The following is a 16,251-nucleotide window of genomic DNA, read 5'->3' on the forward strand; positions in this document are numbered from 1 at the left end:
AAGAGCCTCAGTGTAGCTTCTTCACTCAGCTTCACCCTGTTCACACTTACATCGATGAGGAAATAATTTGAAACACTTCTGTTCTCTTGACCTCATTTGTCATTTATGTCTTTTTATTAGCTTGGAAAACAATTGAATATTTTTGGAAAGTTTAGAAACGCTTTAGACTTAGGAAAGATTTAAAACCTTGTCTTTATCCAAAATAACCGTTGTATAAAGCTTGTCAAAGAGAATAACGTAAATGAAACATTTCCACATTTTTTTTTTGTATCATATATTTATGTTTTCTTAAAGTTGTCTAAGTATGATAGTCGGTAACATACATGAAACATTTTGGTCAAAACCTCTCGTTTTAGCTGTTTTCCCAAAAATTCACCTGCATGGACACACGACAGCTTACGAAAAAATGTAGTGTGTAAAGTAAACTGTTTTTTTTTTCCGTGTATTTCTTTATCCCTTTAATTCAATTGAACAATATTCTATAGTCAATATCCAATACTTTATTCTTTACAGATAAGAGACTATCCCAAACTGTACACTTTTATAATAAATACTAACATAACATACCGATAAATCGTGCAACTTAACAAAATAATTGTTGCACCATATACTTTGTCATGAACTATTGGACAGGTAAGTGAAGCTCCTAAGGAACTTAAATTACGCACTTCCTATTTTCTATTTCCCAGGAGCTATAATTAAAAGCACAATGTAGAACACTGTGATTATGTTCTTCAGAGCAACAGGTTTATACATTCATGATACTTACTACAGTAACACAGATCTGCTACCGGTCTTCCACTTTGTAAGACTTACCCCTTAAAGTGAACTGTGTGGTGATTACATCAGACCCACCTTCAGTTATCCATATATATATATATATATATATATATATATATATATATATATATTATATATATATATATATATATATATATAGCTATATATATGCCATGTTTTATTGATGGTGCTTATAAGCATTACTTGTCACAAACCACAAGTAAAAGAAATTAGAGATTAATTATTAGATAAGAGAGCATTAGAATGAAGGCATTAGAATTTCCTAAACGTCCTCAGGCTGCTAGCACACACTAATTCTATGCAAAATAAAACCCTGTCAGTGCTGTTACTCATTTAGCAGTAAAATGCAGCTGTTAAGGGTTACCACATGTTTTAGATGGTTAAATGCACATTTTTCTAGATTCACTTTTGGAAAAATGATCATTTCTTAAAGGTGCAAAGATTGCAAATTTGATGCAAGACTTTTAATACAGTCTACTGTTAGTCTGTTTTCTCACCCAGATTTCATCCAAAAATTTCATCTTTATCCATAATCCTCAATCAACATATTTATTGTTGATTGCATGCGCTCCTGCAGCGCACAAATAGATCTGCACAGGTATCTAATGCAAACATAAGGCAGTACATTCGACCGAGGCAGAAACTTCTAATATTCTAGTCTGGTTCCAGCTGTACTTCATAATAATACAAAGTAAACACTGATATTCATTATAAAAAAAAAATAAAACAAAAACTGTGAACAACATTCTTCCCATTCGATATTTTACAACAGTGAAACGAGAGCGTAAACGATGAAGCGGTCAGGTAAGTATATTGCAATTCAGAGGAGGTGAGAATCCATGGGATCGTCATCGAGACACACTGCAAGCTTGCGGGTCACTGCAGAGGTGAGCTGTTTGTAGGGATCAAGATCCTTGACTCCATACTCTGGATTAAAGGCACTGTATAGAAAAGGAAAGTGTTCAGCTTCAACTAAAGATACTGTAGTGTAAATACAAGATGTTTTCAAGGCTGTAGATCAACCTAGTTATAGTTTGTTATTATCACTAACGTAGAATGTTAAGCTGAAGCTGTGAACATTCTAACCATTAACCGGGGTTAAACTAGTTTAAGTTTACCTTCATTTAAAGGCCGACGTTTAAATATATTTCCCTTTTTAATTTTGCACAACCAGCCTCAGTGCTTTGTAACAGTTTTCAAAAGGTTTTCAGAACAGATGACTTTTTGTTTTTCTGTCTGAGGTCTCCGTTTTTTTGTCCAACTGCATTTAAAATAGTCTTGTGAAAGACAGTTTATCGCTGCTATAATGGGTCACGTTCATGCGTATGTGTTAAAATGTGTTGGCTTGAAAAGTATAATGTGTCGTTCTGTAATAAATAAGTAAAGTAAATCCAATTGTAATTGATACAAGTTCCTGTCCCAGACGACCAACACTACACTTATGGATGTTGAAATCAATGAACTTTTAATGTTGTTTTTTTTTTTCTAACAGAATGTCCACAAGTTTATTCCTTGTTTGTTTTAGTCCTTACTTAATGCATTAAAAGTTTTAGCTTAGTAGCTTAGACGTATTATTTGTGTCCATGTAGATTAGTTTTGTTTATGAGGAAAAAAGATTTTGTCTTTGTATAGTTACGTGTAAGGAATGTCGCTGATACCTTTATCCAGTTCAACGTACATTTACTGTATATAACTGAGAGGCAGTTGAGCATTAAGGGTCTTCTTAAGGGCCCAGCACTGACAACTTGGAGTTTGTGGGATTTGAACTTGCGACGTTCTGATCAAGGGTATGAAATAGAGCATTGTGCTATCAAATACATAAGCTATATATTAATAGCTGTGGTGCAAAACTGATGAAGCAAAAAAATCAGAAACCAGTCTTGCCTTGTCCACATTGTCCACTAGATGGCACCAACAGTTTGACAGTCTGGAGGAATGTGGCCCTTCAGGACCTTTGTTCACACCGCCTTGTGTGTGTGTGTGTGTGTGTGTGTGTGTGTGTGTGTGTGTGTGTGTGTGTGTGTGTGTGTGTGTGTGTGTCACCTGTGTAATACACACTGACATCCCAGCCCTCTTTCATCCATGCTGAGTTCCTCGTCTCCTCTCTGGACTGCAGGTCTTCATAGGCTACAGTCGAGAAATGAATGAATGAATGAATGAATGAATGAATGAATGAATGAATGAATAAATAAATAAATAAATAAATAAACAGATAGATAGATAGATAGATAGATAGATAGATAGATAGATAGATAGATAGATAGATAGATAGATAGATAGATAGATAAATAAATGCTAAAATATTCATAATAAAAATATAATATATATATATAATATATATAATATATAATAAAAAAATTAAATATATCATATTCATAATAAAAATGCCACCCCCCCCCCACCTAACAGATATACTTTACTGAATATTTATTAGGTTTCAGTCTCAAACTCAAATAAAAAAAAAATCTAATAAAAAAATCTAATAATAAAATCCAATGATCTAAAACAGTTTAGATCCTACTAAATTCTACTGAGAAATTTTTAGAAATATTTTTAAAGAAGCATCAATAAAATGAAATAAAGTAAACAGTTCCTTATTAATCCGTCTGTTTTAATAACAATGTCTGGTTTATTTTATTCTTCTTCTTATTTTTTATTTTTATTTTGCTTATGAAGATATAATGTCATACCCCAGAGATGGTGAACGATATACAACTCTCCAATCTGAGTGAAAAATCCTCCCACTGCTTCATTGTTCTCTTGGCGGTATTTGATTGCTCGAGCCCTGTCAATCAAAAAAGGGGGCAAATAAATAAATATATATATAAACCTGGATTGTTGGACAGTTCAAATAAAAATGAAACTACATGAAGTGTCGCGATAAGCAGCAGGCTTACCAGTGATTTCCCCATTCAATCATCGTGCCAGGCTTTCACGTCCATGCAGAAAGACAAAAGAAGTATTTATATTATTTTATTATAATTTTTTTAACTTTTAATAATTTAGATCCAATAAGAATCATCAATTGAAATGTATTATTTTAATATGTGCATTAACAACATTAGGACCCAATACTAACATTTCTGCATTAATAAATAATAATAAGTGAGTGTGTATATATGGTATATATGAAAATACCATATCTTAGATCAGCTGTTGTTAAGGTTTATGTGAAATTAAGTAAAGTTCATTCATTCATTCATTCATTCATTCATTCATTCATTCATTCATTCATTTTCTACCGCTTATCCGAATTATGCGGGTCACGGGGAGCCTGTGCCTATCTCAGGCGTCATCGGGCATCGAGGCAGGATACACCCTGTACGGAGTGCCAACCCATCGCAGGGCACACACACTCTCATTCAGTCACTCACACACTACGAGCAATTTTCCAGAGATGCCAATCAACCTACCATGCATGTCTTTGGAGGAAACCGGAGTACCCGGAGGAAACCCCCGAGGCATGGAGAGGACATGCAAACTCCACACACACAAGGTGGGGGTGGGAATCGAACCCCCAACCCTGGAGGTGTGAGGCAAACATGCTAACCACTAAGCCACCGCGCCCCCCTTAAGTGAAGTTACAGTATAATACTATATAATAAATGTTACTGGTACAAAAATTTGTTAGAGATTTGAAGTAAACACAGGTGTAAGAGTGATGATGTATTACGCAGGGTGCATTAATATCAGCCTGTGATTTGCCTCGCAGTTGGAAATCCTTTCAGAGCTGCTGTAAGAAACGAAGAAATAAAATCCAACCAAAAGTTGTACAGTTACAGGAAAATAAATCAGACCCGGTTATGGTGAGACAAAGTTAGTGTTCACTGCTAATAGTTCATTATTTTTCTATAACTGCACATCATAGTAGTGTAGTGTGCAGTTTATTCCTCTTTGTGCTTTTTATCCAGTAATAGTTCTATACAATCTAATGTTGTATAAAAGCTACAAATTGTTAATAAGTTAATAAGTTTCCATGTTCACGAGAAGCCAGAAAGTGCAAAGTCCCCTGTTTGTGTTTGAATCGACTTGTACAGTAACTTGTGTGTACTTTAAGTGCTGACACTGAAAAGTCCTTGGAGAAAATTGTAGCGATGAGTGTGTTTAATTTCTTTCATTAAATAACTGTTTAATCTGCTCCTTAGCTTGTGTTTGTGTGTGTGTGTGTGTGTGTGTGTGTGTGTGTGTGTGTGTGTGTGTGTGTGTGTGTGTGTGTGTGTGTGTGTGTGTGTGTGTGTGTATTAGTATTAGTACAAGTGCACGGCTATGAGCCTGTGATTTGATGTCAGAACCGCAGGCGCAGAAAACTAATCAACACCTCCTGATCAATTGATAATAATACTAAAGTAAAAACACTCTCTTATTTCTTAAAATAATAAATTAAATAAATATCACATTGTTGTTTTTTTTTTATTAAAATATGTTAAAATATTAAAATATGTTTAAAGAATTTGGTCATGAAGATACATTTCATATACTGTAATAAATGAGGAGTTTCTTCCACCTTTAATCTGTATGTTCTCAGTTCGTATATATTCGGACCAGGTCGGGGTAAGGGATCGTTCCAGAAGCTGAACTCGAGAAGAAGCTGGTTCTGCCGAGAGATCAGCATTTTACTCCTCCTTTTGCGAAACTCGAGATACGCCTGGACAAATCAGAGAAGTGTGTAAGAAGCAAGACAAGGAAAGGATTAAACACCGCACTGCAATCTCAGGATATAAAAATGATTATTATAAACCTGTTTGTTTATTATTCATTCATTCGTCTTCAGCATCACACACCCTACATTTACATTTACGGTATTTGGGGCATTTAGTCGTGGCCTAATGGTTAGAGAGTCTGACTTGTAATCCTGAGGTTGTGGGTTCGAGTTTCGGGCCGGCCACGACAGAGGTGCCCTTGAGCAAGGCGCCGAATCCCCCAACTGCTCCCCGCACTGCCCACTGCTCCAGGTGTGTGTTCACTGCTGTGTGTGTGCACTTTGAATGGGTTTAGCAGACACCCTTATCTAAAGTGACTTGCAACTGAGGGTTAAGAGCCTTGCTCAGGGGCCCAGCAGTGGTAGCTTTGTGGACCTGGGGTCAGTACATGGGATGCAGGTTCATTATAGAGTACCATGTACACACACATTCACACACACATTCACACATAGTGGTAATTTACCAGTTTGTTGGAGGAAGTAGAAGAACCCAGAGGAAACCCTCATGGACATAGTGAGAAAAAAATAAAACTTCACTTTTATAATGATGCAACAATGGAAGATCTACTGAGGAACACCTAAAAGCAACACCATGCTTTATTTATACTCCAGTATGGCACATAAAGGGGCATGTCTAATTTGCATATCATGCATATTTATAAACCCCTGTCTTCCATTATGTCTTCCTACTCAGTATCTCAATATGATCTAAGTTCATTTTCTGATGCATTTGTTTTTCAAGTGGATTTTTTTTTTGTGCGTGTAGACAAACCATGAACAAATAATACATCAAAATACCTTGTTGTGTTTGAGTTTGTTGAAGCATTCCATCAGAGCTGGATATCCACCAAAGTATCTCCAGAGATGCACTACATGAACCAACCATAAGGTGTCAATATAGCACCGGATACTGTATTAAAGCCATGGGATAATAATAATAATAATAATAATAATAATAATAATAATAATAATAATAATAATAATAATAATAATAAGAAGAAGAAGAAGAAGAAGAAGAAGAAGAAGATGATGATGGTGCTTCTTTGATGTCCTACCTGCTTGGTCCTGTTCTCCATACCATGTGTTCCAGCTTCCCACAACTTCACAGGGATAATCTGGATCATCGTGAAGCTCTCTTTGAACCTCCGTTCTTACAACACACACACACACACACACACACACACACACACACACACACACACACACACACACACACACACACACACACACACACACAAACATTGCATTTTCAATGGCTAATGTAATTGAAGCAAATGTTTATCCTGCACTTCGGATAAGGACACATGGTCAGCTCCTATCTAAACATGCATTCAACTAGTTTGTAAACTTTGCCTCATGGACCATGAGATGAAAACAATTGAAAAGCAGATGTACAGATAACGAGTGCATTAGGCTTGAGTGCTAATAACAAACTCGAGGACAGGACATCCTGAAACTCAGGCTGAAGAGGAACTCTACTCACGATAGCTCGTTGTATTCTTCCAAGCACTCTGGCTTGACGTTGTGAACTGGAAGGAAAAATACAAATGGCACAAATTCTAAAGTAATCATTTTTCGGCACGCATTTATCCGTCTCAGTTTATTCAAATATTGCTGCACAATAACACATGAGCCTGTTTGTTTAATGTCATACTGTGTCATTAAGCCCATCTGATTTGGAAGGTATTAGAAACAGCTTACACTGGATTTTGTAAAGGCCACTGGTCGCTTTTTTGGACAGCAGATTGGAGTGGGCATCTTTCCTCACGTCCACTTTGTGTCCAAACACGGAGCTCCACCAACCGCCGTCGCTCTTATCCGCCAAGCTCCTGATCGTTTTTCATAGCAAAGCAAGGTTTTTACGGCTGAATAATATTTCTTTGAGTTACAAAGAGGTTAGAAAAAAAACAATAAAACGGCTATTTGGAGTTTCAGTTCTGAAACTTTATGTTTTAGTTTTATCTTTAAAGACAGATCGATAGTAATTCATTCATTAATTTCTTCAGGCACCCATCCAAAAGTCCACGTGTCCGTCACTTCATTCATTCTTTCATTGCTTTAACCATCATCCATCCATTCAATCATTGCTCCATCTATCCTTTCAATCATTGATTCATCCATTGCTCCATCTACCCAGGGATTTGTCCATGCATTGCTCCATCAATCCATGTATCAAGCCATCCATCCATCCATCCATCCATCCATCCATCCATCCATCCATCCATCCATTCATCCATTCATTGCTCACTCCATTCATTCAATCATTGGTCCACCCATCTATCTATTCATTCTTTGATCCATCCATCCATCCATCCAACCATCCATCCATCCATCCATCCATCCATCCTTCCATCCATCCATCCATCCATCCATCCATCCATCCATTGCTCACTCCATTCATTCAATCATTGGTCCATCCATCTATCCATTCATTCTTTGATCCATCCATCCGTCCATCCATCCATCCATCCTTCCATCCTTCCATCCATCCATCCATCCATCCATTCATCCATCCATTGCTCACTCCATTCATTCAATCATTGGTCCATCCATCTATCCATTCATTCTTTGATCCATCCATCCATCCATCCATCCATCCATCCATCCATCCATCCATCCATCCATCCATCCATCCATCCATCCATCCGTTCGTCCATCCATATAGTCATACATATTCAGTAAGCATATTCAACACCAGTCACATTAAAACCTAGGGAGAGTTCAGCTTCATGGCTCCACCCACAGACGTGCTTTTCAAAGTTAGAGGAAACCAGACGGAACCCACATGTACACAAACATACAAAAAGCACAGAGAGTAACACAAGAACCAGAGACCAGGAGCTGAAGTAAGACTGAAATAAATTTGTCACTTTTTTCTTGTGAAAAGTAAATAAAAGTAGCTAAAACTTTTTAAATCAGCGTGATCTTGCCTGGAAACATCACTCTTCTCCGTACGTTAGATTTGAAGTACTTTAAAAGTGAAACGAGCAGTTTTTCTGTTTTTTTTTTTCTCTTGGAAATGTACAAGAATAATACACGACTTTAACGATACTCAAGCAAAGGGAAAATATGGTAAAAAAACAACAACAAAAAAACAAACTTAAGTATATCAACAAACAATCTACTGAGGGAATGCTAATGAGGTATTAGCTACACACCCTGTAGTGCACTAATACATGTAACAAACTGTATGTAACTATATAATAAAGCAATGGGCAGTTTTAGATTGAGTCTCAGTGCTCTGTGACAACATTTATATCTGTAAACTTTCACTTATTTGACTTATGGGACATTTTTCATCAGTATAAAGAAACGAATGATCTAAAACGAATCAGGACTCACGTCGTCTTTCGGTGTGTCTGCTTTTCCGTCTGTAGATAAACTTATGCTGGGAATTTTAGAGATTTAAGATAAACGGCTTTAAAATTGTAGCTGCTTTTTAGATGAACGAACACTGGGGAGCGTCTCAGAGAGCGGGAAATGGGTTTCATATCAACATTTAGCTTGAAGACAGAAACATTTGCATGAGAATAAAATAACCGTTTTTGTTTATTTGGAGCTTTTCTACTGTATGAATATATTACCTCTAGTAGTCTATGGAAAAACAGAAACACTTGAAATCCTTAAAGCCCAAAGTATCTACTTTTATATGAGCTTCATAAAAACACCACTGTGAAGTGAGACATGACAAAGACATTCAATACTGAACATGGACACAACCAAACAGAAGCAAAGTCCATTTTCTGGTCTCTGGTAAAAAGAGTATACCTTAATGACTCAGCATTTTTACAGTATGTATGTCAGGATGCTAGTACGACGCAGCTAAAGTCAGTACAAAGTGAAGTACACAACCTGTAAGCATGATCTGTTTGTAATCTGTCAGAGGTTTACCTGTGTGGCTGAACACCTGGGAGGAAGAAAGTTCTCCACAAACCCCTGTGGCTCTGGATCAGAGGTAGACAGCGTGTCGGTGTCATGATTTCAGGTTGTTGGTTCGAACTAAAAAAAGAACAAAAAACAAGCCTGTTCTTCTGCTCTAACAGGACGGGGAGGTTTACCAAATAGTGCTTGTGAATCATTAACCGGTTTTGTATCTGTGCGTTTAATCACTGCGACGTGCATCTACCTTTGCTCTCGAGCAACCAACCGTGTGACGTAACAAACCCGGTTTACTTCGGTTTAAACCGAGCGCATTGTTTTACCGATCAAACACAAATATTGTTAAATAAAGGAAAACTCTTTGCTGGAAATAGTTACAACGCTAATATATAGAGCAAATTACATCAATTCATGAACTCGATTTGGTGGATTTCAGACACGTTATATTTCCCACGTGTGTTTTTATTTTTATTATCATGTGACTTTTGCACAAATGTTGTATTTTTTTTTCTTTTTCATTCGTTCATTCTTTCCATTCAGTGTAAATGCTTTAACTGGATTTTTATTTCACGTGACGTTATATAATTCATGTGAAGTTTTAGGACATTTCATGTTGTCAGGCAGAAACTTTGTGGTAGGAGGCAAATGCAGGAGGTTATTTAAAAAAAAGTCACAAAATTAGGTACGGTCCAAAATAATAGGAACATGTTCATAAGAAGGGGGATACGGTGGCTTAGTGGTTAGCACGTTCGCCTCACACCTCCAGGGTTGGGGGGTCGATTCCCGCCTCCGCCTTGTGTGTGTGGAGTTTGCATGTTCTCCCGGTGCCTCGGGGGTTTCCTCCGGGTACTCCGGTTTCCTCCCCCGGTCCAAAGACATGCATGGTAGGTTGACTGGCATCTCTGGAAAATTGTCCGTAGTGTATGAGAGTGTGTGTGTGTGTGTGTGTGTGTGTGTGTGTGTGTGTGTGTGCCCTGCGATGGGTTGGCACTCCGTCCAGGGTGTATCCTGCCTCGATGCCCGATGACGCCTGAGATAGGCACAGGCTCCCCGTGACCCGAGAAGTTCGAATAAGCGGTAGAAAATGAATGAATGAATGAATGAATGAATGTTCATAAGAAGAAGAACAAATGAGAAACTAGACCTATAGTGATCAATCCAAGAGATGACACGCTGAAAACCGGGTTAAAACCAATCAGGCTATGAGGAAGATCTAAATGGCGTAGTCAAGAACAGAGAAAATACATCATCCGGACTTTAAAATGAAAATTTTCTTCAAACCAGTGAGCTGAAATATAGAGTGCCAACCCAAACATGGCCCAATTCCAGCCCTCTGGTTATTTTCTAATTTGCTTGTATCCTTTAATATACACATGTACCTTACCAGTACCTTAGATAGGTACCTTATGTGTACCTTACCTGTATCTCAGGTTATATTTGGATCACAGCTGAACAGTACAGAAATCTTAATGAACGATTTTTTACATACTTTTTGAAAGAATTTTATTCCTTAGCTCAATGCCATCCAGTGCAGGGTAAAAGAAAATCATGAGTTAAGTCATGCGTGCGAACGTCGCTGTGTTCAGCAGCTGTTCATAATATTACACACAGCAGGTGCTTCTGCTCACTAATCCAGTTAAACAGTCGAGAATGGACGTCCATGCTGCTCTTCTTCTTCTTCTTCTTCTTCTTCTTCTTCTTCTTCTTCTTTTTGTATATTCTTTCTGGGTTTTCTTTTCACAAGACACATATCTAAGTGACAGATTCGAATGCTGCTGTACATAGAGGTCAGCTCTTAAGGTTTTTGGAAAGGTTTTCTTAAAGTGCCACCGTGTTTCACTCGGAAGTTTGGTAGCGTATCTTTTATCGAATTAAGCAACTCTTCGAACTCTTGGTCCACACTGATGTCCTGGGGAACAGAAACACGTAGAAGAGCTTAATGTCATAACATTATAACCGCTATGAAAGACAAGACTGGTTTAAAACACACAACATAAGGTTATAACATCTGCACTTCAGCCATCATAATCATACTGTTTTATGTGTTATCCATACATATTCATATATTTTTTACTTTCTCTCTTTTTTTTTTGTCTAAGCAATTTTATATCTATTTTTATTTAACTTTATATGACCTGGACTGTCAAAAAAAAAGCATTTTTCTAGATTTTGTATACTTTCATATATGGCTGTGTGCAGTGTTGTAATGTAACGGAGTACAAATACTTCGTTACCGTACTTAAGTAGAAATGTCACGTATCTGTACTTTACTTCGCTATTTAACTTTATGTCAACTTTCACTTTTACTCCACTACATTTCCTAGATAAAATGTATTTGTTTACTCCGTTACATTTCCACTAAGCATCTTCGTTACTCGTTACTACAAAATAAAATCAGAAGAAATGTGTGCGACTGTAATAATGGAGGTTTGGCGAATCACCGCTCCTAGATTGTATTACGCGGCTCCGAACGCTGTACGGAGAAGCACAGGTACGTACAGTCTGATATGGTCTTTGTCTTGTGAATATTTTTTTTATTAATGACTGCATTCATTGGACACACTGTTTGTATAGAATGCACACATACATGAACTGATCTGATTCAAGACTGGCATCATTACATCATGCATAAAATTTTGGTGTCCACTTTTGCCATTTAATAATACCATAACTTTTGGCTTACTATGTAGTCATATAATATATAATATAAAACTCTTCTTGTTTTAAATTCTCACCGAGGGCTAAAAACCCCTAAAGAACCCCCCCTGGTCTTATACCTCCCGAAAATCACTGAAATTTTACTTTTTACTTTTACCTCAAATACTTAAATACATTAAATATCAGAAAATGACTTTTGATACTTAAGTACAGTAAATATCAGATACTTTAAGACTTTTGCTTGAGTAATATTCTAAAAAGTGACTTTCACTTCTACCGAAGTCTTTTTCTAGTACAATACTTGTGCTTTTACTTAATCATTAAAATTGCTATGTCTATAATGTGTCTCTATGAGGAATCAAATATAATTAGTTGATTATTTTCATTTATGTAACATCTAATTCGACAGAAATGTGTCCGCAATTACAATATGTTCGTGATTAAAAGTAAAAATGTGTAGAGTTTGGAGCAGCTAAGAAAGTTTGTTAGTTCCCGTTTTTGCTTATGTTAACTGCTTCTGAGATATTAGAAGAAGCGCATGAAGATAAAGTTGTGATTTGCTTTCCTGCGATACTGCTTCGTGTCTCTTCTGAGACATCCGACTGCACTTTGGATTAAATTAAGCTACACGACGGGGATCTGAATTAAACGTAAACTTACTGATTTTTTGTTTCATCACAAGATGTAAGAGCCAATCAGGTTGCAATATGCAAATGCAGACCACACGATAGAGGTTTAGCGGAAAAATAAACACAGGGGATTTGAAATAATTGTAAACTCGTTGATTTTGTTTTATTTCATCACATGATGAAAGATTCAGTCAGGTCGCAATATGCAAACGGGGACACGGATCAATGCGATAAAATTGACAGAATTTGGATTTCTGGATTATTCATTAGAGAATGTTTATAATTGTCTAAACTATCTATGACTTTAATGTTACATACAGTGAAGTCCAGATACTCCATTGAAGATGAAGGGTTTTCTTCTATAGCTTTGAGCAGAGCAAGACATCCGGCCGGCCGGACGGGATTCCGAGCCATCTACAATGTCAAGAGAATCATCTGATCATTATCAAGAAAACTCCATGGATTTAATTACACTTGATATGTCATTTAAAAGGGGGGGAATGGTGGCTTAGTGGTTAGCACTTTCGCCTCACACCTCAAGGGTCGGGGGTTCGATTCCCGCCTTCGCCTTGTGTGTGTAGAGTTTGCATGTTCTCCCCGTGCCTCGGGGGTTTCCTCTGGGTACTCCGGTTTCCTCCCCCACTCCAAAGACATGCATGGTAGGTTGATTGGCACATGTGTGTGTGTGAGTGAATGAGAGTGTGTGTGTGCCCTGTGATGGGTTGGCACTCTGTCCAGGGTGTATCCTGCCTCGATGCCCGATGACGCCTGAGATAGGCACAGGCTCCCCGTGTCCCGAGGTAGTACAGATAAGCGGTAGAAAATGAATGAATGAATGAATGAATGAATGTCATTTGAAAGCCATTGCCCTGGTTTAATGTCTAGAGAAACAGATCTTCACACTTACCTTAAGAATCCGCAGGTTGTTGTTTGCTTTCAGACCCACGGCTAAGTGGACCGCTCCTTCAGGAGGGATACGATTAATACTGTTAAAAAAAGGGGAATAATAGTGTTTTATAAGGAGTGAGATACTATACAGAACAAACCAAACATGCCTTTTTACTACAGTGCTTATGTGAGCACAGTGTTTTGTAACAGAGCTGAATCCATCAAATCATGTGGAGACTCGCTTTCTGAGCTGCAGCACAAGCTAAACTACAGGACCTTTTAGTTAAGACACAACTTATACTTTAAGTATCAATTAAATCTTGCTTCGTCTTCCCTCACTATCTTTAACAGAAACCGAGATCTTCTGGGTGATTTGATGTCCAGGATACAAGATAGTAATATTTTTTAGCATTAACCATATAAAAATATCTCATTATTTCTAAACAAACAAACAAAAACAAACAAACAAAAAAACAAACAAACAAAAAAAACACTAATGACGTATTAAAATCCATATCGTCAAATATATAGATAATAAATTATTGCTCTTTAGCACTTTAAACACTTTTATCATTGAACCTTTTTCATCATTAAATATTAAAAAAAAAAAAACGAAATAAACATCTAATGTTCAAATCTCAGAAAACAGTCGTTCTTTTTAAAAATGTTTTTCTTTTGCGGACGACGGCTGCATTTTATTCATACGTTTTTTATTTTTCAGCATAAAAATGGTCAATTTCACAAAAGCCATTTTTATACAAATGATCATGTTCTTATTTATTATTTTATAATGGAAAAAAAATATGTTTTATATATGCTTTAAACACGTTTATTATTACTTTAAGAAATATATTTGTACTGGGTTTGAAGAGTCCAAAAAGTTAAAGGTGTTCTTAATGTTGAGTGATTTTTTTTATTGTTCTTGTAAATTGTGAAATTTACCAGTTTTGTTAAAACCCGATCGATCTCTTTGGCTATTTGTTTATTTTTTTGTTGGTTAAAGATTAACAACGTGGCCATCATTGCATCGACACCCGCTAGCTAGCATCCGACTCACTGTCTATCAAAAAAAAAAAAAAGATAAATAATAAAATAATTGATCGATTGAGAACTTTAAAAAAAAAACATATCATACCACAGCACATGGCATCACACTTGTACCTGATACTGTAGCTGTGATGATCAAACACACAAAGGAAAAGTAAACTAAACCTGATATTCAGTTCCTCCAGCGTGTTGTTGTCTTTAAGCCCTTCCCCGAGAGTCGTCGCTCCCTCCTCGGCCAGTCCGTTGTAAGATAAATCCACAGTTTGCAAGAATATGTTAGCCTTTCGACAGTGAGAAAGTCATTGTGAGTGGATTATACTGATTACTGAACTCATCAGTTTTATCAGGAAGTGTCAATAAGTCAGAACTCTAATCAGGATCTGCTCAGACTTCACGCTTCAGATAGCTAACAATAAATAAAGTTCTGTCAGGACCACTTTGTCACAAGGGAATTATAGATGATATATAATGATAGCATACAGTTAGCGTTGGTGGTATGGTTCTGTTCTGGGCAAGAATCCACGTGCCCGTCCATGCGCATGCATGGACAGAGCGGGGAGAGCAGCGACTAGAAAATAGAATAGACCCCCCCTAACAGAACCACTAAGAATGTGTAGTATTGATATGCTCGCTTACGTGTTTTTTTGGAAAGTAATAAATGAATGGATAGATACTGTAGATAGATAGATAATTAAATAATTAGAGAGAGAGAGAAAAAAATATGTGGAGATTTAAGAACTTAAACTTGTACAGCGAACACGGGTTCCGGCGTGGTGGAGTTGGGGTTGGAGGAGGGAGTTTAGATCGCGGCAGCAGCGAAGCGCTGAACGGCTCTATGAATGGAAATTTAAATGGTCGGGTAATACGGATGTCGTAACCGGATTGGTGCGCGTTTAAGCGTTCAGCTGATGCACGCTCGACGACGCGGCCTGACAGAACTAGCGTGATGCTTGATTGTTAATTTAAGAAAAACTTACAGTAAAATTTTTTGATATGCTGTGCTGTAAAGATGCAGAAAATCCTTTTGGATACAGAACACAGTTCAGTTGAATTAGCTAATAGAGCTAGTTTTACATTTAGCAGACACCCTTAGCGACTTACAATTTTATTTCAATTTATACAACTGAGCAATTGAAGGTTAAGGGTTTTGTTCAGGGGCCCAGCAGTGGTAGCTTGGTGGACCAGGGATTCAAACTCATGACCTTCCTATCAGTAGTCCCACACATTAAACATTAGGCTACCACAATCGCATCAGTTTTCTGCTGATGTTAGCAAAAAAAAACAAAACACACTACCGTTTCATTCAGAAACCACACTGGCAGTTGCGAAGTTAATTGCGAATGCTCGGTCATTGATACTACCAATTCAGCTTCTTAAATATTCCTGTATTGAATTACAAACCTTAACCTGATGTTATATTGTAGTCCTGTTTGTTTGTTGGTTACAGGTTAGAGAAATGTTGCTATGATTAAACATAGCAACAAAGCAACCTCACCTGCTAACTAGCATCTGACTCACTGTTTAGCAAAATAATAAAGGACCTTATTATGATCATGTCAAAACATTTTAACTGTAAAATAATATGGATTATACCACCATGCTGTTGGAATCTTGATTCTGATTGGTCAAGACAAATTTGAAGTTAATAAC

General features: G+C 37.1%; 2 protein-coding genes across 2 annotated transcripts in view; both read right to left on the minus strand.

The window, feature by feature from the left end:
* Positions 1-86: 86 nt before the first annotated feature.
* On the minus strand, positions 87-9,560 carry nipsnap1 (nipsnap homolog 1 (C. elegans)). The gene is made up of 10 exons (XM_027162947.2): positions 9,392-9,560; positions 7,202-7,329; positions 6,984-7,029; positions 6,556-6,650; positions 6,299-6,369; positions 5,306-5,446; positions 3,699-3,730; positions 3,492-3,586; positions 2,845-2,928; positions 87-1,742 (listed from the first exon to the last, which is right to left on the minus strand). The coding sequence occupies exons 1-10, from the start codon at positions 9,475-9,477 to the stop codon at positions 1,678-1,680; spliced, it is 843 nt and encodes a 280-aa protein (XP_027018748.2). The 5' UTR covers positions 9,478-9,560; the 3' UTR covers positions 87-1,677.
* An 856-nt stretch (positions 9,561-10,416) lies between these two features.
* The window catches only part of lrrc74b (leucine rich repeat containing 74B), an 18,860-nt gene continuing 13,025 nt past the window's right edge, over positions 10,417-16,251 (minus strand). Inside the window, exons 8-11 of the mRNA XM_027162934.2 lie at positions 14,767-14,882; positions 13,574-13,652; positions 12,985-13,080; positions 10,417-11,288 (exon numbers count right to left, since the gene is read on the minus strand). Coding sequence (XP_027018735.2) covers positions 11,175-11,288; positions 12,985-13,080; positions 13,574-13,652; positions 14,767-14,882 — 405 coding nt within the window. The 3' untranslated portion in view covers positions 10,417-11,174. The remainder of the gene's footprint in view (positions 11,289-12,984; positions 13,081-13,573; positions 13,653-14,766; positions 14,883-16,251) is intronic.

The sequence above is a fragment of the Tachysurus fulvidraco genome, chromosome 9 (genome assembly GCF_022655615.1).
Source record: "Tachysurus fulvidraco isolate hzauxx_2018 chromosome 9, HZAU_PFXX_2.0, whole genome shotgun sequence".
NCBI lineage: Eukaryota > Metazoa > Chordata > Actinopteri > Siluriformes > Bagridae > Tachysurus > Tachysurus fulvidraco.

What these genes read in the sequence shown, in the direction of transcription:
- nipsnap1 (XM_027162947.2), bottom strand. Translation starts at nt 9,477, where the DNA reads ATGACACCGACACGCTGTCTACCTCTGATCCAGAGCCACAGGGGTTTG. An exon ending in TGGCCTTTACAAAATCCAGT is followed by an intron (nt 7,030 to 7,201) that starts GTAAGCTGTTTC and finishes TTTTCCTTCCAG; the next exon opens with TTCACAACGTCAAGCCAGAG. An exon ending in ACAAACTCAAACACAACAAG is followed by an intron (nt 5,447 to 6,298) that starts GTATTTTGATGT and finishes TGATTTGTCCAG; the next exon opens with GCGTATCTCGAGTTTCGCAA.